The 24,750-nt window shown below is 41.8% G+C and overlaps 1 protein-coding gene across 6 annotated transcripts in view; it reads right to left on the minus strand.

Annotated features, from left to right (window-relative positions):
- Nucleotides 1–2,853: 2,853 nt before the first annotated feature.
- DPF3 (double PHD fingers 3) overlaps nucleotides 2,854–24,750 on the minus strand; it is a 172,938-nt gene continuing 151,041 nt past the window's right edge. For 4 of the 6 annotated variants that reach the window (XM_050337222.1, XM_050337226.1, XM_050337223.1 and 1 more), the window contains 3 exons: nucleotides 20,342–20,454; nucleotides 18,956–19,037; nucleotides 2,854–17,934 (listed from right to left, as the gene is read on the minus strand). In XM_050337222.1, coding sequence (XP_050193179.1) covers nucleotides 17,864–17,934; nucleotides 18,956–19,037; nucleotides 20,342–20,454 — 266 coding nt within the window. In that variant the 3' untranslated portion in view covers nucleotides 2,854–17,863. Of the gene's footprint in view, nucleotides 17,935–18,955; nucleotides 19,038–20,341; nucleotides 20,455–21,338; nucleotides 21,362–24,750 lie in introns of those variants that run through there. The other 2 variants (XR_007631655.1, XR_007631656.1) reach the window with 2 other exon arrangements.

Genomic DNA, 24,750 nt, shown 5'->3' on the forward strand with positions numbered 1-24,750 from the left:
ACTTAGAGATGAAATCCTGGTCACATGGAAGTGGACGGGAGGCTCACCCTCTACTGATGTGGTGCTGGGTTTGCACCCTCTGAGTTTAACTGCGGTGTGCTGAGTTTGGATTTGCTGTTTCTTATGGTGTTTGTATCAGGAAAAGGTGAAGGCTTAAACAACAAGATGTTTGATAACCTTTTATCAACTGTACTGAATGAAATAAGCAGGCACAGCTGAACTTGCTCAAGAAGGACTACAGTTAAAGTTGTCAAATAGATTTTCTCCCACTGGGGACATATTAAAGGAGTAGGAAAACATACCAGGGATAAACTCTATTAAAGTAAGATGTGAGAACCCAAGTATGGGGTTGGCTGTGGAAATAACTTTCCCTAACAATGACCTCTAAAGGAAGTTTGGGGACCAAATTTGAGTACCAAGTGCACATAAAGCATGCACCTCACAACTGGGCTATGCCTGTTCAGCTGCAAGGACCCAGATGCTTAGGGATGTCTGGGGCTGGAAGTGCAGCTTGTTCTCTGCAGCAGCTGGTTCCTAGCAAACCTACAAACTTGTCTCTCATTTGCCATCCCTCTTGACAGCCAATAAGTCCCAGAACATTTGTTCTCTCCTCGCTTGGAAGCTGCCCCACAGGGCCAATGCTTTCCGGCTGTTCCCTATGCCTCTTATGGCTTTTTGTACGTGTGCTGGGCTGTGGGGATGGGAGGGTGGGATCATGGAGAAGCTGAAAACACTACCCAGCACAGGACCGCGCCACAGAAATATGCAGGGACATAATGATGTTTTCTGTTTTCTCCTTTTTTTTCTCCCCTCCTAGTTATTTCTAACATTTTACTTGTGTTTTTGACACCTGTTCAGCCTTGACCTGTCATTTTCTCAGAATCAGCAACGATGCTGAGATCATTTTCCCGTGAAGTGATGGCTGATTTAGAGCTCCTCATTATGCATGTATAATTAGGGTATTTTTTTTCCCCAGAAGCATTACTGTGCATTTATCGACAGTAGATTTCAGCTGTCGTTTTATAACCCAATCTCTTACTATCATGAAAAACTTCTTAAGCTCTTCACAGTCAACTCTTATTTTGACTGCCCAGAACAGTTTTTGATTCTCAGTAAACTTCTCACCTCACTTTTCATCTTCTTTTCCAAATCACTTGTAAATAGATTAAAAAATACACGTCCATCTTAGATCTCTGGGTAATTTTCCTCGCCTGTAAAAACATATTGTTTATTTACACCTTTATGCTCTACTGCTACAAATACTCTGTGTCTTTTATTGGAACCACCAAACTGGCAATCACACTATTATTCAATAGCATTGCACTGGAAAAAGTGTGGACAGACATTACAGAAATAAAACAAGCAGCAGTCCCATTTTTAGGACTTAGCAGACAAGCTATATTTGTTTTGATCTGTGATTCTAATTATCTTGTAAATTCCTACCACTAAATTTAATTTCTCACTGTATGTAGCATGTAATATATCTTTCTTTTTGTTTTCTAAATGTATCACCACTTCAAAGTTCATTAAGCCTTTCCCAAAGACTACAGCTGATAAAATCCTCATCTGGATTCAAGGTATTAGCAGAAAGACTAACTCCTCAAGTCTGGCACTAAGGCAAAGTATTGTCATAAATCCATAGGAAACCAGATTTCATTAGTTCCCTTGGTCATGGAATTAATTGTTTGCTCCAGTGCTGGGCACCTGATCATGGCTGCAGGCAGCAGGAGAGCCAGAGGCTTTTTAATGTTGTTCCTCTGCTGTGTTTTACTTGATTTTTGTGTCAGGATTATGAGATGCTAGGGATGTAAAACAGCTACTGGGAAGACAACAGCTGCCAGAAACACAGCCTTCTGTTTTGTACTTTGAGCAGTGCATACCATCTAGAGTTAAAAAAATAGTGCTTAGAATAATTTAGAGCTGAAATCTGTTACGTTTCTTCAAAATTACCCGTGCTTGGTTTAATAGATGCTGGATTAATTGCGTGCTGTCTGAGAGCTTTTGTTCCTCTCCGGAATGGCTGTGGTCTGTGCCACAGAGGTGAATGCTACTCTACTGTATGGCAAATTTGACATTGAAGGGCTCTTTGTAGAAATAAGACTGCCATTCTCTCCCATTGTTCCTTTGATTAAACAGTGCCAGCAAAAGAGACAGTTTTGATGGTTGTTTTCATATTATGGGCATCTGGCTACTAAGAGCTGGGCTGAGATCACCAAATCACAAGCCGCTTTAGAGATGTCTGTTTATGCACGCCAATTCCACAGTGATGTGATCCAGAAAAGTATTTGGATATGTACATTGAGGGGGCAGGGAGGCGGGCAGGAGAGAGAAACAGTTTCTGCGATGTGTGGTGAAGACCGTTTGTTGCTCATGTTTTCCAATACACCTCCTCTGGTACCCAAACCTTCAGCTTATCAGTACCCCTGAAATAACCCTGGACTGGGGATGCTTTTCCTCCGCTTTTAAATCAACAGACTCCCAGTGACCTCTGAGGTACTTTGTGATAAAAATAAATCTAACACATTACACAGTGGGATCATTCCTTAGCTGCTCTCCAGTTAGAACCTCTTTGTAGATACATCCATGTGAATCAACACTTAGTGATGGCTTGGCGATCCCTCAGACGCTTCAGCTTCAGTCTCAGGGACTCTGCAAGATTATAATGTCTTTTGGATAGGTTGCTGGCATCTTCTGTTTGCAGAATAAACTTTAACACCCAGAGTTCTTCCCAAAATTTTTATCATCTCTGTTAGTATCAAAGCAAACAAGGAAGATTTTGGGAAGAGGACACTCCCAACTCTTTCCACACATCTGTTATCCAAACAGATACAAACGCACAACAAAGGCTACAGGAGCATTTTTCCTTGTACTTTTAATCGAAGTGCTTTAATATAAAAAAAAAAAAAAGGTACATACAAATTCTAAACTCTTGTTTTCTGCAATGGTTTACACTTTTTCTAAGTTGCAACAGAATATTAGCTACGCAGGTAGTCAACACAGCTAACAAACTACAATACAAATTGCTAATAACATTACAAGATGCTTGGAATACATTCTTGCAAATGTGTATGAATACCAAAGAATTCCTGTGAATTGAGAGGTTTCCAACACACATTGCCCCCTTGTCTCAAGCCCCTGTAGGATTTCACTCACAGGTTTCCTAACCACCAAAATATGGAAGGGCCGATCCTTGGCTGGTACAAGCTATGGTGGCTCCATTACCATCCACAGAGCAATGTGAGTTGTCGTGATTCACTCTGTGCTCAATAGACACCTTCAGGCGGGGGTGAAACATCATGCAAGTTTCCATGCATGACAAACTGATGGGCCTTCTTGCTCAGTGCTGGTTAGTGCATTAAGCAATACATTTTTTCTGAGGGTTTCAAGGCCGATCTCTTTCTCCAGGAAGCAATCAGATTAGGATGACTGAAGAACAATTGTGAGCACCCTGGATTCTTATACTGCTCTATGTAAAGCTGGGCAAATTTCCCTCAAAAAAAGCCAAGTTTTGAAGCCACCTTGTCACCTCTCCTCCCCCACAAAAGGCTGGCAAAGCTATCAAGCACTTAATAAAACTGAGTGTGAGATAAGAAGAGCAAAGGTCCTCCACACAAGCCATGTCAAAACAAATTTCTACATACACACATTGTAACAATACAGTCACTTCAGAGTTCAAAAGAAAGGTTCACACTTCACAAAGGAGGGAAAGGGAAAAAAAGTAACACAAGAAACTGTCCTTACAATTATGTACTGGTTCCCAAACCTGTAACCTTAGTCTGTGGCCACCAAAAGTAAACGATTTCCAAGAAACATAGTGTAAACTCCAATAAGGCCTCACAGGGTGTAGCAACAGGCAACCTGGAGGTAGTGTACATGGCTGAAAAGGGATTTGAAAGAAAGATGGGCATTTTTCTCCTATTCTGGTACATTTACAAAACCAAAGACACAGTGACAAACACACTACAGAGATGTGTCTCTCCAGCCTTGTGAGCCTAACTATGTGTCACCCAGGATTCAGAAGGTTTTTCCTCTGAAGTGAGAGTGGTATCTAGGGTTTTCTTCAGGCAGGAGCCCTTATTTGTTCCCCCTCACTTGGTTGTTTTGGCTTGCATCTGTACTTACCACGTGACCAATAGACATTCGGGTTCATCTGAGATTGCTGGGTTTTTCTCACGAATGTCAGTGCAAAACATCCTTAGCACTATCGCCCTGAAGACCAACATCTCGACGGCACACTTCATTCAGCCTCCAAAACTCCTCCAGGCTATTCACTGACTATTGTAGCTTTAGTTAAACGGGAAGGATTTTTAGGGACTTTTTCATACCACCACTTCATTTGGAGTGTGGGGGACTGCCATCCTCTGAGCTGGATATGGGAACACTGCCCTCGGCCTCTTGGGACCTGCTGGAAAGGTGGGGTCCTGAAGTGAAGCATCCCAGGAACTCGGGAGACAGGAGATAAAGGCAGGTACAGACCGAAACTCTTTCCCTTTGTACCTGTTTTTTTTTCTCTCAGGAGTGAATAGACTCTTGGAGTCTTTTCCCAGGAACTGCCCTGCCTCAACTGTGACATTTTTCCACCTCAACTGCAGCTGTGTTTTGCATCAGACCAAGCCTACCCAGCCCCAGCACCGCGCTAGGCCAGCCCAGCCCCGCCATTGTCACTCCACATGGTTTGCTGTGTCATAACCTACGCCATCATCTCAGCAGCACAGGACTTTCCTTTGGATGAAATATCCTTCCAGGTTTTGTTTTAACCTAGGGAGGAGGGGACTAGCTAGGTAATATTTTCTGCTATTGGTGTTTTTTTGTTTCTTTCCAGTTTTAGTAAAATCATTATTTTTCCTTCTTCATTCAGACTCCTCCTAATTTTTACCTTGTCTCTGTTGGGGGTGGAGGCAGGGAAATAAACAACAAAGGAGACTTCATCTCAATGGAGGTCTCACCTCCTGAACATATTGTCATTAAACCAAGACACTGACTGGCATTGGATTATTTTGGTGGGAAGGTACAGAAGTTCACAAACCCATGACAAGGTTAGGTTTTTGATTCATCAGCACATCATGAAAAGATTGAACACCAGTGGCTCCATCTCAGAGTATTGACACAAAAGTCAAGTTCAGTTCTGCTGCAAAGAGGATAAAAGGCTATTTAGGGGATACAGAAGTTGACATATTGTAGAAACCATGGTGGTGGCTCACAGTAAGAATTCTTCAGCTGTATTGCCTTTTCAGTGACATTGATTTTTCTATTCATATTAATTTGTAAGTATGTATGTTTTTTTCCAACCACATTAGCTTGACACCACAGTTATTACATTACAAAAACCACTATGATGTGGTCACTCAACATACATTATATCATGTATAGGTAGGTGTATGTACAGCCAGGAATGGGGCAGTTTCCAACCCATATTTTGTTGTTTCCATAAGGCAGGCATATCCCAGTTAGCTGAGACAGACATAACCTAGAGCATCCTCAAATGTTGAAAAGAAGGCTATGAGTAAATGAGCAGATAGAAACCCCAAAAACTAAGAAACAAGAATTAATGCTAGTAGAACATCTCCTGCTTGGTAGGTCTAAAATGACTCCCACTTCAAATAATTTTATGATGCAGAATGTGTAGTATGTGCAAAGAAAAAGCTACTCTTTCCCCTGTGAATGCAGGGAGTGGATGTGCTTTCTCAGTATTGCCTAGAAGTTATCCAGTCCACCTGCTCTTCCCTAGCCCACTGTCTTTATAACAATGATTCCTTTGCTTCAATGCCTTACTGGTAAGTCTAGACTATTTAATTACAAACAAACTTCAAGGTTAATGTATTAGAAGACTGGAAATAGATACCCTGATACTTTTAAAACAAATAATGCATTGTACACTTAGTGCTTCTCTGAATCCTCTTTCCACAGAGCAAAGCATCACAATTGTAAGATTTCCATCAGTTCTGAGCTGGGGTAGCCAGTTCTAAGAATTAAAAATGTAGATCAGGCTTTCACAGTCTTTGCTGCCCTGCCAAAAATACTCCCTGCCCTCTAGACAAACCAGTTCATTCTGAATATTTCTGTGATGTAGACACTTCTGTACTGGGATCCACAGCCGGTGATCAATTGCTTTTATGCTGACCAGTCATCAGGAACATTTTTTGATCCCTTTCTGCATTTCTTAAACTATGCGCAATAAAAATATAACTAAAACCAATAAATTTGGAAGACTCTTTATCCCATACCCAAATTTATCTATTAGACCAGGAAGGACCACAGGAATGTGCTCAGTTCCTCAGAAAGTTCTCAGAAATCAAGTCGTAAGCTTCTCATATTTTTTCATCTTCATGCTGAGCCAAGCCTTAGCACACAACTGTTGTGCATTTCACTGAAAGGGCTTTAAACAAGAAACAAACTTTGCTGATTTCATCACTGCCACATTGAGCATCATCCCAGGTAAGAGACTCTCTGAAGACCAAGAGAGCCTCTCGGGTACACTTGTCTAACAACCTTGTCTTCAGACTATCCTGGGACCTTCCAAGACCCTTATAAAAGTCCTTCAGTTATTTGAAAAGGCCTTCCAGGACACAGTCTGTCAACAGGAGGCAAGCCACAGAAATGCATGATACCGTGGCTGGACACAGACTATGGTTCTGCTGTCTCTGATGACAAGATGGGAAGAGTCCAGATGGACTCCAGGGTTCAAAGCTAGGCATCATTTAAAATACCTTTTCATTTCCAAACTGAGGAGATGTGATAGCAAAACCAATAAGGTACCTCAAATAAAAGCCCTCAAGTTACTTTTTGAAGCCATTTTTAGTGATAAACCAGTGCCAGATAAAGGAATAAGCCTCTGAAGTCAGAACACAGTTCTTGGATATTTTGATGCCAAATTGAATTACTCTTAAAAGGGGGAATATCATAAAAGTCTTTACAGTCTATTTTTAAATGAGAGGATGTTTTTCATGTAAGTCTCTGTAACAGAATAATTTGAAAATAACTGAGGAAACCATGCAGTCACAGATGGTCTGTGTTCAGTGTGCTCTTGTGAAGCTGCTGTGACTCCACTGCATTAAAAAAAGACATACATTATTCTGTAGCAATTGTCCATGACACTGAGACTTACAACATAAATATTGCAATACCTCATCCAGTTTCTGTATGACACACCATGTTTTATTGCAGTAATGTCTCATAATAGATGAAGGTGCTGCAGGGTCCTGTTTGGCCAATTGCTATAGGACCCTGGAGTGCACTTTCATAAGCAGGGAATATCTCCCACGGGAAGGGAGTTAAGATGAAGACTGGATGCCAGAAGAACCAGCTAAAAGCTTCACATACGATCCTAGACAAATATTTTCTGTGCCTCACACCCCCACTTTTCCCCAGCACCTCCATTAAATGGGAGGTTCATTTCCTCACTTGCAGATATTGCTGGATGCAAGATAATGGAGCACGGCCCTGCCATGCACAGCAGAATGCCTCTAAATCAAGAAGCCAGTGTTTTTTGCCAATGTGACAGATTGAAAAATGCTTCTGGTACTTCCATGAGTGGGTTACTAAGCAACACTTTGGCTTCCAGAGAGTAGCCCTGCTGGATGTGATCTCATGTGCCGGCAGCCTGACCACATCCCCAGCTGGAGCACTGGGGAAAGGAGGGAGAGTGTGTGCCGGCAGCAAGGCTGCATAGCTTCACTTGGCTGTAATACAGGTTCCTTTGAGATGAGCTGTAACCACAAAGGAATAATATCGCAGGGATGATGGTGGGCTCACTCACAGGATGATTAAAAAGCAAAGACATAGAGTCAGGACATATCATTGGGAGAGAGTAAAAGCTTAGAAGGTTTAAACACAACTCAATAAACCTATGGTGTATCCTGGGTGCATGTCTCAAAGCAAATAATGCTGAAGAGGACTGACTCCAGGGAGAGATGCTAAAAATGAGAGGGGCTGGAATGGATTTCCACATGAAGAGACAGATCAAAAGACTAGAACAGATTAGAAAGGGGTAAGAGAGGGGAGGTTAGAGCTGACTGAGGTGAGGTCTGATACAGGAGAGGAAAATATGCTGCTGTCCACTGCTTCCTGATATAGCAGTAAGGGACTATTTACAGAGAATCAGAAGGCAGTACACTGAAAGCTGCTGAATCAAACTCAAGCTCCATGAAGTTAGAGAGAAATTTTCCCTGGTTTGTGTCTGCTCCATCACTATCTTTTGCTGAGAACTCTAACTTTCCCTTGGAGCCTGTGACATGGCATCACCAGAACCAGGCTGATCGAGAACAGAGCACAAATAGACTAAACTCATCTGGGAAAGAAATAACTATTTTCTTACATGTGTTGGTTGTGCTCAACTATTAAGCACTTTAATAAATATTAAAGTCTCATCATGGCTAGGCTTCACGAATGAAGATTTGAGAAGGGCTCTACCCACGCTTGCTACAAGCACGCTGATGGCTAAAAAGGCCATTGCAAGTTAGACAAGTCCGGTTGCAGAAGGCACAGCAGAAAGACTCCCCAGGTGATATCAACGAGACGCGATTCTTTCTGCATTGTCTTTTCTTCTCTAGAGTGATCCTGCGTGTGTTCTCAAAAGCAGCAGCAGCGTTATAGATGGTGTGTCTGTCTCCAGGCCTCCCGATTGGAGGCCAGGGTAGACCAATAGTGATGATCAATATGGCCAAGGCTGAGGGATTGTTTCAGGCAGTCCTTGTATCTCCTCTTTGGGGCTCCTCTCTTGCGGCAGCCAGTGGCAAGTTCCCCATAGAGCACGATCTTAGGGAGGCGGTAGTCCTGCATCCTGGAGACGTGCCCTGCCCAGCGCAGCTGTGTTCTCAGCAGCATGGCCTCAATGCTCGTGACTGCTGCCTGTTCAAGGACAGACGTGTTGGTCACATAATCCATCCAGTGGATGTTTAGGATTGTACGAAGACAACGCTGATGGAAGCGTTCTAAGAGACGCAAGTGGTGGCAGTAAATGACCCATGATTCAGATCCATATAAAAGAGTAGACAGTACAATGGCTCTGTAAACGCTGATCTTTGTACTTCTCTTCAGGTGTTTGTTTTGCCACACTCTTTTATGGAGTTTACCAAAAGCAATTTAATAAATATTAAAGTCTAAGACTTTTAATAAAGACTAAAGTCTAAGACTACTTAGCCTGGGCCTCTTTAGGACACCAGGCTAACCTCTTCACTTAAAGTCAATGGAGGAATGTAGACTGAGAACAGCTGAGAATCAGTCTCACCTTTTAAAGTATTGGTACTCTTTCATGTGTTGATAAGTCATACCTCAAATAGGATTGACATTAGGTTATAAGGCATAATGTTTTGCCTTATTATGCTAGAATGCTAACACACCTTTGCAAAACAATTAGGATTTTCTCCTTCCTCCTTCTTTTCCTTCAAGGTAAGTAATACTTATTTTGGGATTCTAGAGCTATTCTAGATCAAAGTTTACAGTAAATAACACTAATATGATACACAAATATATATGTATATATACTTGTATATATAACTTAAAGTCTTCTAATTAAAAATCTATACTATAGCATCACAAGGTAAGGCTCTGCCAATGTATTAATGGGCATGCCACTATTTTGAGATCATTATTCAGCATTTTAAAATACACTTAAAAGTTGATGACAACACAGCTTTTATCTAAGAGAACTGCTATGGTGTTGTAGATTTATCTTCCTTCTATTTTCCTTTTGAATAATGAGGACAATGTAGTCCCAAAGTCAAATAAAGGATCAACAGTAAAGATCATAACTCAGTCTTTTTCACCCCAATTTTAATTGTTTATGTTTCTTTGCTACCACTTTTAGTGAAAAAATACCAGTGTATACCAGTGGCACATTCAATCTGAAATGGCAAATGAAGAAAAGGTGAACCAATAAATTAACATGTACACAAGCTTCTGATTCTTAGGAGATCAGACTGTCTAGCAAAGATGACAATTTACTTAAATGCTCTTGAGCTTCTCTTTAAATCTGAAATTCAATGAAATAAATTATCTCCAGGCATATCCCCATCACTTCTGACCCAGGCTGCAGTGACGGAAGAAAGTCTAAGTAAACAGGACTGCTGATCTCTGCTGCAGCACAAAAATGGAAAGCCATCAAGGAAAAGAGGAAATGTTTCTCCCTGGTTTGTTTTTCTTTTTAAAGAACATTTTATAACTAAAAGGTCTATATGAACTATTGTATGACCTTAATGTGGAGTTGGGATAAAATAAACACATGAGTTTGATTCCCTGCAATGATCAAAGGTTTACTGAACACATCCAAGGGAGAGATAAAAGCTGATGGTTTGATTTGGACTTCTCTATTTCTGAATTCCTCTAGACCTTTCAAATCAGTTTTAGTACATACTGTCTCTGAAATATCATAAGAAAAGAAAAAAATGAGAATGAACAAGGAAAGATATTCTGTAATAAAGCTCAGAGGAGATGACACCTGGAAATTCTTCATGCACTTGCAATAGGCTTCCCAAAAGGTTGCAGGGCCACATCTCCACTGTTTTACTCCTAGGAGAGCTACGAAGGAAGAGTACATTAGGTATAATACTTGTGTCTTGTCCTTTGATTTTCAGCAGATACTTCTCTTTTAGTGTTTCTGGCAAATTTCACACTGGCAGTGCATAGTGAACATCAAAATGCAGTCCTGTGTCCAGTGGCAGCAGGATGTCAAGGCTGGAAAGAAATCTGTGTTCCACCAGCATTCGTATGTGGCAGAGGTTTTGGCCTTCCAGGCAGAAAATCTTGAGAAATAGAAAGGAAATCCTGTAGGCACAAGGCTCCTTGATGAGACTTAGCAGTTTCAAAGTTTTATATGGCAGTAGCAGGAAGAGTCCTATTCAAGTGGACGAAATGTTGGACTGTGCTTTCTCATACACAGGTGAGACAAGGCTAGCAAAGAGCCTTCAGACTGCTACAAAAAGGAACGCTTTCCCAGCCAAGCAATTCAATCATTCAAGACATGGAAAGGAGATGAACATGAAATGAATGTGTCATCATTTATCAGTCTTCCAGAATACAAAGAATAAAACCTTCCCTTCTCTCTCCCTAGCTCCTGAAAAGTAGGAAGAGATGAAATATTTCCTGAGTCACTGTGGAGGTGAAACCTATAGTTTGTTACAATGAACTGAATCAGGTGGATGACTAGACTGACAACATTCTGAAAGAAAATATCAATACCTGAAAAATCAGCAGTTTTCAGGTATGAAATGTTCTACTGTTAACTTTGTGCACACAAAGGGCAGTAAGCTGATCTGAAAATATTAGTTTCCTCATTTCAAAACAACACTGACAAAATATATTCTAAATGCACTAATACTTTATATTTTCATCCAATGTGGCAGAAATGCACAAGAAATATTAATAAGCTATTGGCTTGATTCCCCAGCTGCAAAATGCCTGGCATTCTCACTGGCATACAATAAGAGGGTAATTCCTAAAAAGCCTTCTGTCCCCCAGAAGTACTTGCTGTTCTTTACCTTCCCCCCTCAGTTAAGTGCCTCAGTGCACAGTGGTAGTGGGGCTAGCCAAATACCCCAGTGGTGCAACTGGAGAGACAAGACAGTGACACACCTGTCCTCTACCCTGCTCAGGCTTGGCCATCAGGGTAGCAAAATTGTATTTGCACATCCTGCAGCCTGGTTCCTCCAAGACAGCCACTAACCCCAAGGCCTGGGAGTACTGCCTGAGAACCTCAGTCACTCTCACCCTTGTCTGCAGTGCAGTGAGACCTTGTGCCCCAGCCAGCACCACCACAGACAGAGCTGGGACACTGTCAGCACTCTCTCTGCAAAACTACTCCCCAAGAGCAGGGACTTGATGCTTTGGCCCCAGATGATGGCACCAGCACTGATAGAATGGAGATGCTACACTGCCATGGGGACATGACAGGGAGCGGGCTGGGCAGCTGCACTTGTAAATTAGTCCCCTTCAAACCAGGAACACCCCACCTCCTCTCCTTTCCCCTTCAGCAAACCTGAGTTTACCTTATGTAAACCAGACCAGGTTTGATGCCTGCCCCAAAATGCCATTTAACTGCCTCTGGGGCTGGAGGTCATTGCTGGTAATGATATCACCACTGAAGACAGATTTGGCTGCCTGCCAGTCCCAGCTCCTGCCCTTTTTTACCAGAGGAGAAGCACAGCCACAAAAACTAACCTTTTTTTGTTTCTCCTGCAGGATCTTGGTCCTTCAGCATTAAACTCCTGGCTTGTCACCTGTTCCTATCTCCCAGGCAGTGTCATGGGCCCATGGCTGGCAGTAATAAATGGTGTAAGGAGCAGTCCAGGAGAGTAGTTCTTCTTACTCTGCCAGTGCAGCCTGGGTCTGCAGCACTGTGGTAAATAGCAGCACTCAGGGCTTGCACACCATTGGTAGGCTCCAAGTGCTTTGCAAAAACACCTAATTGCCATCCTGCCTTTTCTCCAGAAGCAAGCCATAGATTTGAGCACCTGCCCACTTCAGTGCTGCAATCCCCGTTTTAAGTAGAAATAAATCCTGTGCTTTATAACTTTGCTTAGGTAGGGTGCAGTGTCCTGCTCCCAGACTGGCTCAGAGCAGCTCTGACTGTCCATGTCGGCAGCAGCGGCACAACCCACAGCACTGCTGTACAGGCTGTCTGCCGTTCAGGTCAGCTGTTGTTAGCTGAGGTCTGAGTTGGGCAATGAGGATGTGAGCACCTCTGCCTGTTTGGCCACAGGCTGTTTCTACAGACACCTCTTGTTGTGGGGGCTGGGCCAGCACCCACCTGCAGTGGTGGTCACCCTGCTCAGCTACATACTTCCCCTGTCCTGTCATGCAGCGTATCATGCAAACGTATGAGATGCTAAGATCATAATGAACCTAAACTGGTTAGAGAAGAGGGCTTTCCTGTCCTGTCTGCCTGCTCCTCTCCACAGAACTTATTTTCACAGAAACGGAGAACTGGTCAACTCTTAAACTGTCAGGTGACTTCCTCTTGAACAGCCCACAGCGTCCCATAACAAAATTGACTAGACAATCGATCTTTTAATCATGTCCTCCATAAGATTTGCTTTTTCTTCCCTCCCAGACTGGTGCAAGATTTTTCCCAATATAAATTAGATTAACTTTGAAATTCAAATATGGAAGTGATTCATTCTCAAAAGATCGAAACAATCATTTTCAGCTCTTCTGATATTTCACCCATATTTTTTGTAGAACTAATTTACCAGATTGGACTTGGATATGTGAATAATTTACGGTTCTCTCAAAAGCACATTTTTTAAAAATGAATTTACTCCACACAGAAAAATCATGCCCAGCCCTACCTGGAATTTTCTTGCCCACAATGCACATGATCCCTCTGGCAGTGACAAGCTTAATTAATATTCCTTTCTACCCCCATCCACTCTCACCGCCCAAATGACCCCTGTCAAAACACATACTGTAGGTGTAAAGAACATGGAACAGCCCCTTAACACTGCATGGTGAGGGAGAGTCTTCCTTTGGGGCAGAATTTACTACACTCATTTTAAAGAGAGATGAGAAATAATGATTTCAAAGTTATTTAGAGTAGCATTTGCTTCAAAAGAACACACTTAACAGTGACTTTCCTAGCTTCAGAACTGGCCTGAGGTACATTTACAGAAATGCTGTAAACTCAGTGCAATGTTTCTTAAAGGTATTGCCTTTTTCAAACTACAGGGGAGGCTCTGTGATGGCAACATGAGTTCACCTCCTCAGTGGTACCCCTTGGATGCTCCCCTTTTTGAGACCATTTCTCCACCCCTCTGGTTTCTGAGTCTGCCACTGCAGATGCTCCCCTCCCCAGATGGTCTTCCCACCATGGACAGAAAACTGGGCAAAACAGCACTCAAATGTGATACAGGGAGAGCCAGAAGCAAGCCATGGTTTCACACAATATAGTCTGAATTGTTTAATCTCTGGAACAGCCTGAGGTAGCTAACACCAAAGTAGCTGCCATTGTGGGCATGAAGGAGGTAATGTGCAATTTACTGCATCACTAAAAATTACTTTCTGTCACTGACCTTTTTTAGGTTATCCAAGATGAGTTAAAAATTAGAAATATCAGGTGCATGTGTTTAACCAACATACTTCAAGGCCATTATGCATTATTTATTTAGATATGTCCTCTCACATAGTAAACATTTGTTTTCATAATAAGAACAGGAAGAACAATTACATCATCCAGCCTGACTTCCTCTATAACTTAAGCCTTTTTCAGTCAGACATTCCTGTGATTAACTAAGATTGCATTTAATTAAAATACATCTAGGAATCTGTCCGTCCTTGATTTGAAGACTTCAAGGCATGCAGGATCTACTATCCTCCATGGCAGTTTGCCCTGATTTGTGCTAAAATATTGCTTGCCTTACCTACGCAGAAGAGTTTTGAAAAATGCTAGAGTTTGTTCACCTCAGGGGCTGCCAACAACCTTGCATGTCTTGCGACAGCTCGAGAGAGAGAGAGAGCAGCACAATGAGCCAGAGCTCTCACATTTTTTACTGGCCAGAGCAGATCACTGCTATAGCATTTGCCTGACAGCAGATGGTGTCGCCCAGGTCATTCCTCCCAGCAGTCATGCAGGAAGACTATCCCCAGCAGGATAGCAGGTGACAGGGAATCAGTTATCAGGGTTTCTAAACTCCTCTTCCGAACCCCTGTGGTTGTGCCACAGCCCCTCCACATCTCAGTAAAGCTGGTACAGCATTGTTCACTCGGAGGATCAGTATTTCTAAAGTGAGCCAAGACGTATGGCTGTGAATGCATGCTAAAGATGTCACTGAGTGGCCCATTCCAGCCCCTTATCTCTAGACCCAGCTAGTGAAGTAGGGAGGCTGTAGCTGGAGGAAGTTCTCAACATGGAAGAGCTCACATCTAATCTGCTGCCAAAGAGGTCACATATAATCTGCTGCCTGGCTACACAGCAGAGAGCTGGAGAGCTGAGCTGGTCCAGTGTGGGTAAGTACTGTGTCACACTGATCTCAGGTGGCAAACAATGTTTTGCCGTTGAAGATCTAGCAATCTCTCCTTCCATCATACCACATTAGTGATGAAACTTCAGCAAGGCCACTGAGGAGTATTTCTGAACATGGAAGATACTGTTCGCTGCAGAATGGTTGTGGGAGGAGAAAACAAGTCAAAATAAAAAAGCAAGTGTGTGCAGAGAGCACAGTTCCTTTAGCAATGTCTCTGTCACAAAGATGGAGATCACTGAAATTCTGCACCAGCCAGTCCCACCAACTATGCTACCTGAGACTTGCATGATGAGCCACCATTGTCTTCTTAACACATAGGCTAAAACAACATGCATTTTCCTCTCCATTTGAGAATGCACATTGTCCTACTCCTCCCCCTAAGTCAATGCAAATACCAGGAAACTGGAAGGCAATGGCCATTTTTATGATGGAACTCTCAAAGACCAGCAGGGCTGGTAGCTGAGGATCAACCCAAACACTAACCCACATCTGCTGCTCCCACTGCCAGCACCACCATAAAACTTTCCTCCAGCACACACACTTCTCAGCTCCAATCACTCTTGCGAAAACGTCCATTTTCTGTGAGAGAGCACAGTGGTGTCTCTGGTGAATACATATTTGCACTCCTGGCCACAGCACCAACAAGACTTTGTGTAAGACTGAACCATGTGATGGTCCCAAAGTACGACGTCAGCAGGTTCAACCACACCAACAGATAACAGTGTAAACGCTCATGCAGATGAGCTGTGTCCTCCAAGTGCTCACCAGGGCCAGGGCAGTTCCAGACTGGAAGGAAGACGCTTCATTTTACATTTGTTCTAGAGCTTTGTCCCAACAAGCACCAGACCCCTAATGCAGGTGCACAGGCTTCCACTTGGCTCTCCCCACACCTTATGCTCGCATTTCTTTGTGCTCTCAGCATCATCTGAGGAGTTGTCACATGGAAAGCCTAAGATAATGAATGAATTTCGCAGGTAGCAACTGCAGCTGCTCCAAGAGAGATGTGGTCCAATATGATTAGGATAAATACTTTCTAAATTTTTTTTTAACAGGTTAAAATACTACTGCTGCAGCCTGAGAAGAGGCTGCAACAGTAGGTAGGAGAATCCAGCAGCTGACACCAGCCACTTCTGAACAAAAAACAACAGGGCAAGAAACTATCTAAATAATGAGGGAAAGTGCATTAGGTCAGTATAGCTCATTCTAACTAAGTGTAATTAGCATGAGAAGGAAGAAAAAATAGCTTACCAATATTCTTTCACAATGCCTTTCAAGTGTTTGGGGACATTTAATTTTGCAGAAAAGTTTCAACCAAAATAAACATGCCAAATATAATCTTCAGTGTCCTTACCTACTTGTACAAGCAACATGAGTCACATGCTGCTTGGGAATCTCATAAATTTATATTATAAACCCACTTAAATCTATGCATAGAAAGTAATATACATCATACCCAAGAAAATGGTTATTCTGGGCTACTTGAAGGAGTTGAAGGAGTGGCAGGTTTTTAACTTTAAAGATGCATCTTGTAGAAGTTATTGATGTACTTATCCTCCTAGTGATGTTTTAAATTATTCAAAGAGACTCAACTGCAATAAACTTTTTTCAAATTATGCTCTCACTTAATGTTTCTTCATTTCACATGCAGAAGTTTGTTTACATAAAGTAGAACTATTTCTATTTAAATTTTAAAATCATTATGAAAATCCTTCTTTTCATATTAGGTTCAATAAATTAGTCTTTCCTTTAGAGCTAGGGAAGGTCTTTTTTGACAAACTATCTCATTTGCCAAAAAATGCAGTTGTAGAGAATTTGGGGGTAAAATTATTTGGAAATTCAGCTAGACCTTGTTAATTACTTAGACAAAAAACTGTAACACTTTGGAATTGCTGGGAGCCCAGATTAGGCAATTCCCAGAAGAAAATGAAATTTTAAGTTGCAGAATGTTTTAGTTTAGAAATTAAAAAAAATTAATCAAAAGTGCTTCATTTGACCCTAAGTCAAAGTTGTTCCTTTTTGCAGCTTACTTTAGATTGCTCAGAAAATTGACAATTTTACTTTCTATGATCAACTTAAGGTGGCATTTTTTCTTTTGTTCAATTTTCTGAGCTCAACAGAAAGTCAGTTACATACATAACCATTCAGAATTTTCTGAATAAAACAAAATTATGAGGCTGGACTGTATGCTGGCATTGCAGTGGGACAGTGTGCCTGAATATCCTGAAATAGCAAAGATGGTAGGCTTTTCTAAATATCTATCACTGCTGCTCTTCCTTCAGATACACTAAAGACAAGTTTCTAAAGATCTGCCAAATCAGGGCATTTGATCCAATGGAGAAAGTGTCACCCCAAAAAAGTTTTAATCAGTGAATACGTGTTGTTCATGAACTGGGAAGTATTGAACTAATTGCAACTCTCAGAGCACCCCTCATAAACACCCATTCATATACAGAGTGGTTGCCATAAAGAGATTTCCAGTCAAGCCTGTGAAGAGAAGCATCTGGTGCTGTTCCTATCCAAACTACTCACCAATAATTCCTTGGGACATATCTTACTACTTTTTCTTTTACAAAAAGACTGAAGAGAAAGCACAAGGCCACACAAAATTGACTTCTCCCTGTCAATATAACAACCCTCCCCCTTCTATAATGCATGTGAGCCTGTTAATGGCAAGCAGCAACCATGCATAGCAGTGAAGAAATTTCATCCGGAGCATCGGAAAAGTACACAATCCTTGTAGTAGAGCCCAGGAGGTATGGCATTAGTGACAGTGAATACCACAGGTACCTCTTCCTGTATTTGAGTGTCCGTTCATTTTGATGTGGGTTGTGTCTTTATGTTCTGGATGGGAACTGTGTGCTGGTATGGCAACACCAGGAGCAAAGTGTTTCTTTGACTGCTGGAGCTCCTCAGGCCTGGTAGCCAAAAGCTGATGCTCTCTCTCGGAGCAGCTCCTGGCACAAATGACAACTCCAGCTACCTGCAAATGAAGAAATCCTTCTTATAGGAATGACAGCAAATCCAGGCACTCAGAGTTTATGTCAAGATTGGCTTTAATAGGATATCAGGTATTCCTAACACTGGAATTGCCTGCATTTTTGTGAAGTGGTCTCTGCTGCCCTTGGTGCTGTGTCCATAGGCTTTCTGCATAAACTACAATGCTACTGGGGTGTGCATTCAATACACCACTTCCCAGTGGAATAGAAAGCTTTAGGTTATTATTAGCTTCATTTCAAATTTCTCCCCTCTACATTTAGCTTCTTTTTTACCAAAGCTACAAATATTAGCTCCTGAATCCATGATTGATTTGTAATTATTCTTGTCTTGCCCTTCATGTAAACTGCAGTCATTCACACTCACTTGTCTCCTTCTCCAATTCTACTGCTCTCTGCAGATTTTAGCCAGAGGATCTATAATGCTAGGAGACTAATTCCTCTGCTCCACAGCCAAGTGACAAACTACAACCAGTTGTAGTATAGTCAGATTGAACCCCCTGCAGAGGTCATAACTACATACCAAACGTAATACAGACTATAAAATTCTCACCCTGCCGAGGTAGAAACAGATCACAGAGCAAGAAAAGTAATTCCTCTTGACCCAGTCTCCTGACACCAGACTCTCAGGTGCTCCCGAGAGGGCCTCCCTGTCTGGGGCTTTCTCTCTGGAACTTGGACTTCTTAGAAATTCCAAAATCACAATTCACAGGAGCTCAATTCAGTTGACTAAATTGAGGTAATGACATGTGGGACATCCCAAGGTACCCATGACCCACAAAAGACTCATGTCCTGGAAGAGGAGGTAAAGACCCAGCAAGATTGAATAGGATGTCACAGACCACACTAGACCTTCACATCTTAATTTTCTTTCTTTCCAGGGCTAACTGTCTCTGCTTTGCTACTGCTTCCTTAACCCTGCATGGCCCAGATCACCTTTCTAAAATTCTTCCCTTCTCCACAAGGACTTCATTGTGATTTTCAAAGCAGACTTCCAACATATGTTACCTTCTGGGGGCTCAAAGACTGGTGGATTCAAGCAATACATGTGATAGCCACGGTCACAGTCATCACAGAAGAGCAGCTGGTCCTGAGGCACGTTTGTTGAAGAGACAGTAGGGAAACAGGAAGACAAAGAGAGGAGAAGAGATAAAATGATGTCAAATTAGTCTCTTGCCAAGATGAAAACATAAGAATGGTAACCAGCAGCGCTCAGCTAGGAATGCAGAGCTGCAATACAGAGACTAAGAGACTGCTGGGAGTGTAAAAGGCTACAAGCATCACATTTGTGCATCCACGATCAACCACCATATATCGGAGAGGCTGCAGAAAGCCCTTCTAATCACAAAGGCAGTTCAGCTTCTGAGAAACTAGAAAATCATTATGAGAAGTGGAGGACTTGCTTCCAAGGTGGCCTCATGATGCAGGAGTAAAAGAGCTGTTAGGCTGGGCATACACTGTCTGAAGAGGACAGGCTTTGCTGGGCTCCAGTGGGACCATGCGTTGGATCTCATCCCTTCAGAAAAAACCTTTTACTTACACAATTCTCCAAAACTCAGCTGAGTAAATTCTTTGTGAAACAGATGGGAATAACATGACCACACCATGTGGTCTGCAGCTCTTTCATATATTTTGGGTGAAAAAAGCTGCTTTGAAGTATCCCATGATTCTTAAGGCAGAACAGCTCCCTGGCTTCAGATTTCCTTCTTTATTGCTAAAGCAAAAACAAAATCTCAGGTTTCAAATGTATTCTGCTATAAGGAATGCAGTGTTAGCTAGTTGCCTCCAAAGTTCTCCAGTCACTGTCAGTTCTCCCAGTTTCTCACAGGCCATGAAAGACCCTTAGCATCAGATTTTAACTGAAAACCCCACAGAGAGATGTTGCTCAGCTGCAGGCTCTGGCTCATAGTTTGGAAATCACTGGAATAGGTGATTAGGTGAGGCCTAACCATCCCAGTTCAAATGCTTTCATGTTTACTTAGTCTTGTAAAAAAACCATGCCAAGAAAGTAAGGAAAATCATGGACAGAAGAAACATGCTTGGGTTATCACATATTCACATCTACTTCTGACTACCATATTGAAAAGAATACTCTCTTGAAATTCCCTGCAACAGGAGTTTATGGCCCCCAGTTAATTTCTATTGAATAAGCATACAAACTGCAAGTATCGCCACCTTAAGTGGCCCTATATGATACCTGTGGTAAATTCAGACCAATGGCTGAATGGGGACACTTGGGAGAAGCCCATCTCTGCTCTTAGGGGTGGCTCTTCCTTGGAGATGCGTGAAAGTAGCGGCAAAACAACGACCCACACCACTGCCACACGCTCCTCAAGGGTGGGCATGGCAGCAGATTGCAGATGCTTATTTGCATGAAAAGATAAATGAACTCACATCGTTCTCAGAGGTCCCACAAAGGCTGCAGGATTTGCACTCAATGCATTGCCACTGATAGGTTTTAACAGCCTCAGTCATGTTTGTGGTGAACTGCAGGCAGGTCGGGTGTCCTGAGGAAGATCGGAAACAACTGTCATTGTTAAGGCTCACTTATTGCTTGTCAATTAACCGGTATTAACTTTGGGAACAAAACACACATGGACATGGACTGATCACAACATGGGCTGCAACTAACAGATACCAAAGAGGAAAGCAGGCATTAACCCTTTCGCTGCCGGGCACAAGAGAAAATCAGAGTCATCTCCACCCATTCCCCATTGGCAAAGCATTTTTATTCAGAGCTCTTAAAAATGGTTTGGCTTTGAGTTGTTTTTTGTGGGTTTGCTTTTTGGTTTGTCTTTTTTTTTTTTTTTTTTTTGAAAGAAAGCAAGAGAAAGGATGAAATCAGAAACAAACCCGATTTCAGAGAGAGACCATCTGTTTTAATAGAAATTGGACTACAGTTTCAATTAGCGTTGTTTCAACTGGAACGAAGGACCTGGTGGAAATGAGGTTATTCTCCATTTCACAGCTTCCCTTCCGAGTGTCCAAATGGGTGGAGCAATTCTGTAAACTTTGCTTAAATGGAAGCAGTGGTGTACAGAGAAGATGCAAGACAGGATGGAGGGATATAGCTTTGAATTTTTTTAAGAGCTCTGCCACTAAAGTTGGTTGGCACAGAAGAAACCAAATTGCACAGCTAACCTTCCAGGATCAAAACAAGAAACCAAAAGGAAAAAAAAACCCAAGCCAACTCCCACAATGAACTAAATGAAAGGAATAAAGAAGGGAAAGCTAGCAGAACAGTCACATCTAATTGGGAAGGACGAATTGCCAGAGTTACAACCCCCGCCCCTACATGCGTGTCAACTCCAGCTTTGCAAAACAGCGGTATCACAGTAGCAGGGTCAGCAATGGGCTTTCTGGAGGGGAAAATACAAACAAACAAACAAACCAAAGGTAGGATCAGTGTTCCTTCTGCAAAACAAAACAAGAAAAATACACCGCTGAAATAAAGTACTGTACTCCCAAACCACCCCTATCAGGCTGAGACATTGCCTAAATCACCTGCAATTAAGCTACTGGTGGAAAGCCACATATTTGGCATCTCTCTCTGACACATGAAAGCATTAACACTGTGCAGTCATTACAGGGATAGTCAACTGCTCATCTACAGAAACACTAGAAATACAGGTATGCACATCCATCACTACTGCCTCCTCCTAGAAACTCACACTGTCAGGTTTACAGGGTTTTTTCATCTCCAGCCAATGTGCTGTTCTTAGACTACAGCCAATGGGTATGAAAAAATCTTTTCCACTTCCACTGGCCTAAGTGCCTTTTTAAGAGTGGAGAAAGAAAGGCTGCTTCTCCAGTAAGAAAAAAAGGCATGTCTATGGTAGATGTGGGCACAGATGTGCCATCTTCATTACCAGACCTATCAGGAGTATTTTGCTGTGTCGTCACACCGCCCATCACCACCCTACAAGAAGTTTCTGTATTTTCTAGCTAGTGAAGCAAACAGTTGCTGAGCATTGCTGGGTAAGGCAATAATGCTGAGGGCAATATATTTCCTTTATGTGTCCATGGTACTACCAAATGCTGTAATAAGGATTTTTGTTCCCCAGTCATATTTCCATGGTTTTGATATGAAAACTAAGCCTGTCCAGCAAAGAAATGTGTATACATAAGTTATTAAGGAAATAGAACAGAAAATAAAGGAGATATTTAAGGAGGAAAGGATCAATGACATTGCTCCTATGACTCTTAAGCCTTTGAATAAAGAAATGTCTTGACAATACTGATGAGCTCAGATGGGCTAAGAAGATCACCGGGTTTTGGAGCCCTTGAAATGTCAGCACGAGACAAGTGTCAGATTTTACTGAGATTTATACTGAACCAAGTCCAAACTAAAGTTCTGGGGAGCTTGAAACAGCAACTATGCAAAAGAAGATTTGACAGAATACTTTTTCTTCCTGAGAGGACCTTATATAATTTCTGATACTATCAAGCTAGCAGAACCTGACATGACACTGATATATTCCTCCAGATCTGATTTACATTGAATGCAAACCTTATTCCAATACCAGTAAATAGAACAAATGGGCCACACTACACATTGGGAGGAATTCATCCCAGCATCAGAGTTGCTTCCAGAAATGTTGTTCATTCCTGGAATATATCACAAAAAGCAACTCATACAGAAAGGTGAGCTAATCAGAGTTAAATAGCTCGATTCACATTTGAAAAGAAACAGAAAGAATGGAACCAAACTTATGGAAATAAATCACAGCTAAATGTATACACATCTTCACATGCTCATTTGCCTATGTACACACATTTCTCATTGCAGAGACTCCAGTTAAAGACCCCCTTTTCTGACACGACATAAAGGTCACATGTCCCTTTGCAGCCATTCCCGCTCTCTTCCAGTTATCAGTCTTGACTTCTTTGTTACTCATTTGCCTCAAAAACACCTCTGCAATTCTGCTGCGCTGCATGTGTTGTATCAATAATGCCTCATCCTTGGAGTGATCCATCCTATTTTGCAGAGCACTTCTTAAGAACCTCACCTACCACGAGACTAAAAGAGGACTTGTGGACTGAGGATTCCTTAGAAAATATTAATAGTAGAGCAAGGGCCACAGTGGTTTCTTTTTACTAGCAATGAAGAAATATTTTGCAAAAATATACCAGTTTATTCACTCCATTAGACTCTGTCTCCCAGTAATGTAACTACAAGAGTAGTGTCTGAATAGCTGCAGATTGCTCTCTATTAGTCCAGGGCTTATGCCATGTGTAAGGCAAAAAGAATATCTCGTGGACATGTCTTTCTTAGGCCTCTAAGTCAGATCCTTTTTTGCATTAAGCAACATCCCTTGTAGTACCATGACCCTAATCTAATGTCATTGGAATCACTATTTTTACTTATGCCAGCAGCATGATGAGGCACTGTAACGTATGGCAAGCACACCAATAGATACATTAAAATTCTTTTTCGTTCCCTCCCTGCTCTCCTTCTTCATAATCTCTCTATATTCCTGCTACTTTTGTTCAGAACCCAGTGTTTTACATCCTATGAGAAAATTCACACATCCAAGACTTCCTGAGGCAATGTTAGTGAACATCATCCCTGCTCCATGTCACAGAATTTCTTAGCATTCCCTCTGTGTCAGAATACCTAAACACAAAGCCCTCTGTAGCTGCATGTGGCAAGTTAGAATAGGTAAATTCAAATTCCTCTTTTTATTTTTTGGTGTTGTTTTGTTTTGGTTTTTTTTTAAAGGCTAATTCAGCCCACAAACAACTTTCTTTTACACAAAGAGTAGTACAAAATATGGTTCAAGTTACTGGACACTATGGTAGTGCACAAGCCAGAGAGCTGAAAGTTTTCTTGCTTAAGTTCATCACTTTATGATTAAGATGAAGAAACAGTCTTATTTCACCTAAACTTGTGATAAACAGCATTTGCTATGGTAAAGGTGTGCAGCAAAGAATCTGCAGCTGGAACTCAGTTAATAATTCAGGTGGTGGCTCAGCCCTGGGAAACCCTGGATCACTCTCACAAGTAGGTATCATCAGCTCCACAGATCTAATAAGAGGAAGAAGTAACACATATTTATGGTGTCACCAAAGTCAATAGACAGACCTCTAAAACACACCCCGGGAGCAGTTCTGTTGAAGGAGAAGGCAATATGTTAACACTGACAGTTTCTAATCTACCATAACTATTCTCTACCTAAACTTTTGCTATGCTGCAATAGCTGTAAACAACATAGGCAATAAAACTTGCAGTGAGGTTTCCAACAGCTCATCCCTTTGTCTTAAAACAATATTTTAAACTGTAGATCAGGTTTGAAAGCCCTCTCGTCTTTGTCAAAACTCTCCTCTGGATCTGAACTCTGCAACTGAGACCATATTTTATAGTGACATCCATGTTTCACATGCCACTGGTTTTCATTGTACACTATGTTCACCAGACATCTGCTCAGAGGACTGGGGAGGTGAGGACATTCAGAGACCAATTCTTGTCTCCTACACCTAGTGCAATTGCAGGACAATGGGAGAGATAATTTTAAAATAAATATCCTAAAAAAATCTAAAAATCTCTTCTGCTTACACTGGCTGTATAACACTGAAGACCAAAACTGACATTAAAGGACAGGAGCAATCTGCTGCTCCCAGGCACTCTGTGACCAGTGAAGGCCTTAGAATGGCTCATTAGTGCTTTTTCAATAATGGATTCTGCATCACAAGATTAATTGCAGTCATGTGCTCTGTCACACCCGCCACAGACTATTTAAGTTAACAGTCCAATCAATAACCTTTTTGAAACAAAGGCAGAGATTATCTTGAAGAAAAAAAAT

Source organism: Myiozetetes cayanensis, unplaced genomic scaffold (assembly GCF_022539395.1).
Source record: "Myiozetetes cayanensis isolate MyiCay16 unplaced genomic scaffold, myiCay2020 scf6-25, whole genome shotgun sequence".
In the NCBI taxonomy this organism is placed as follows: domain Eukaryota; kingdom Metazoa; phylum Chordata; class Aves; order Passeriformes; family Tyrannidae; genus Myiozetetes; species Myiozetetes cayanensis.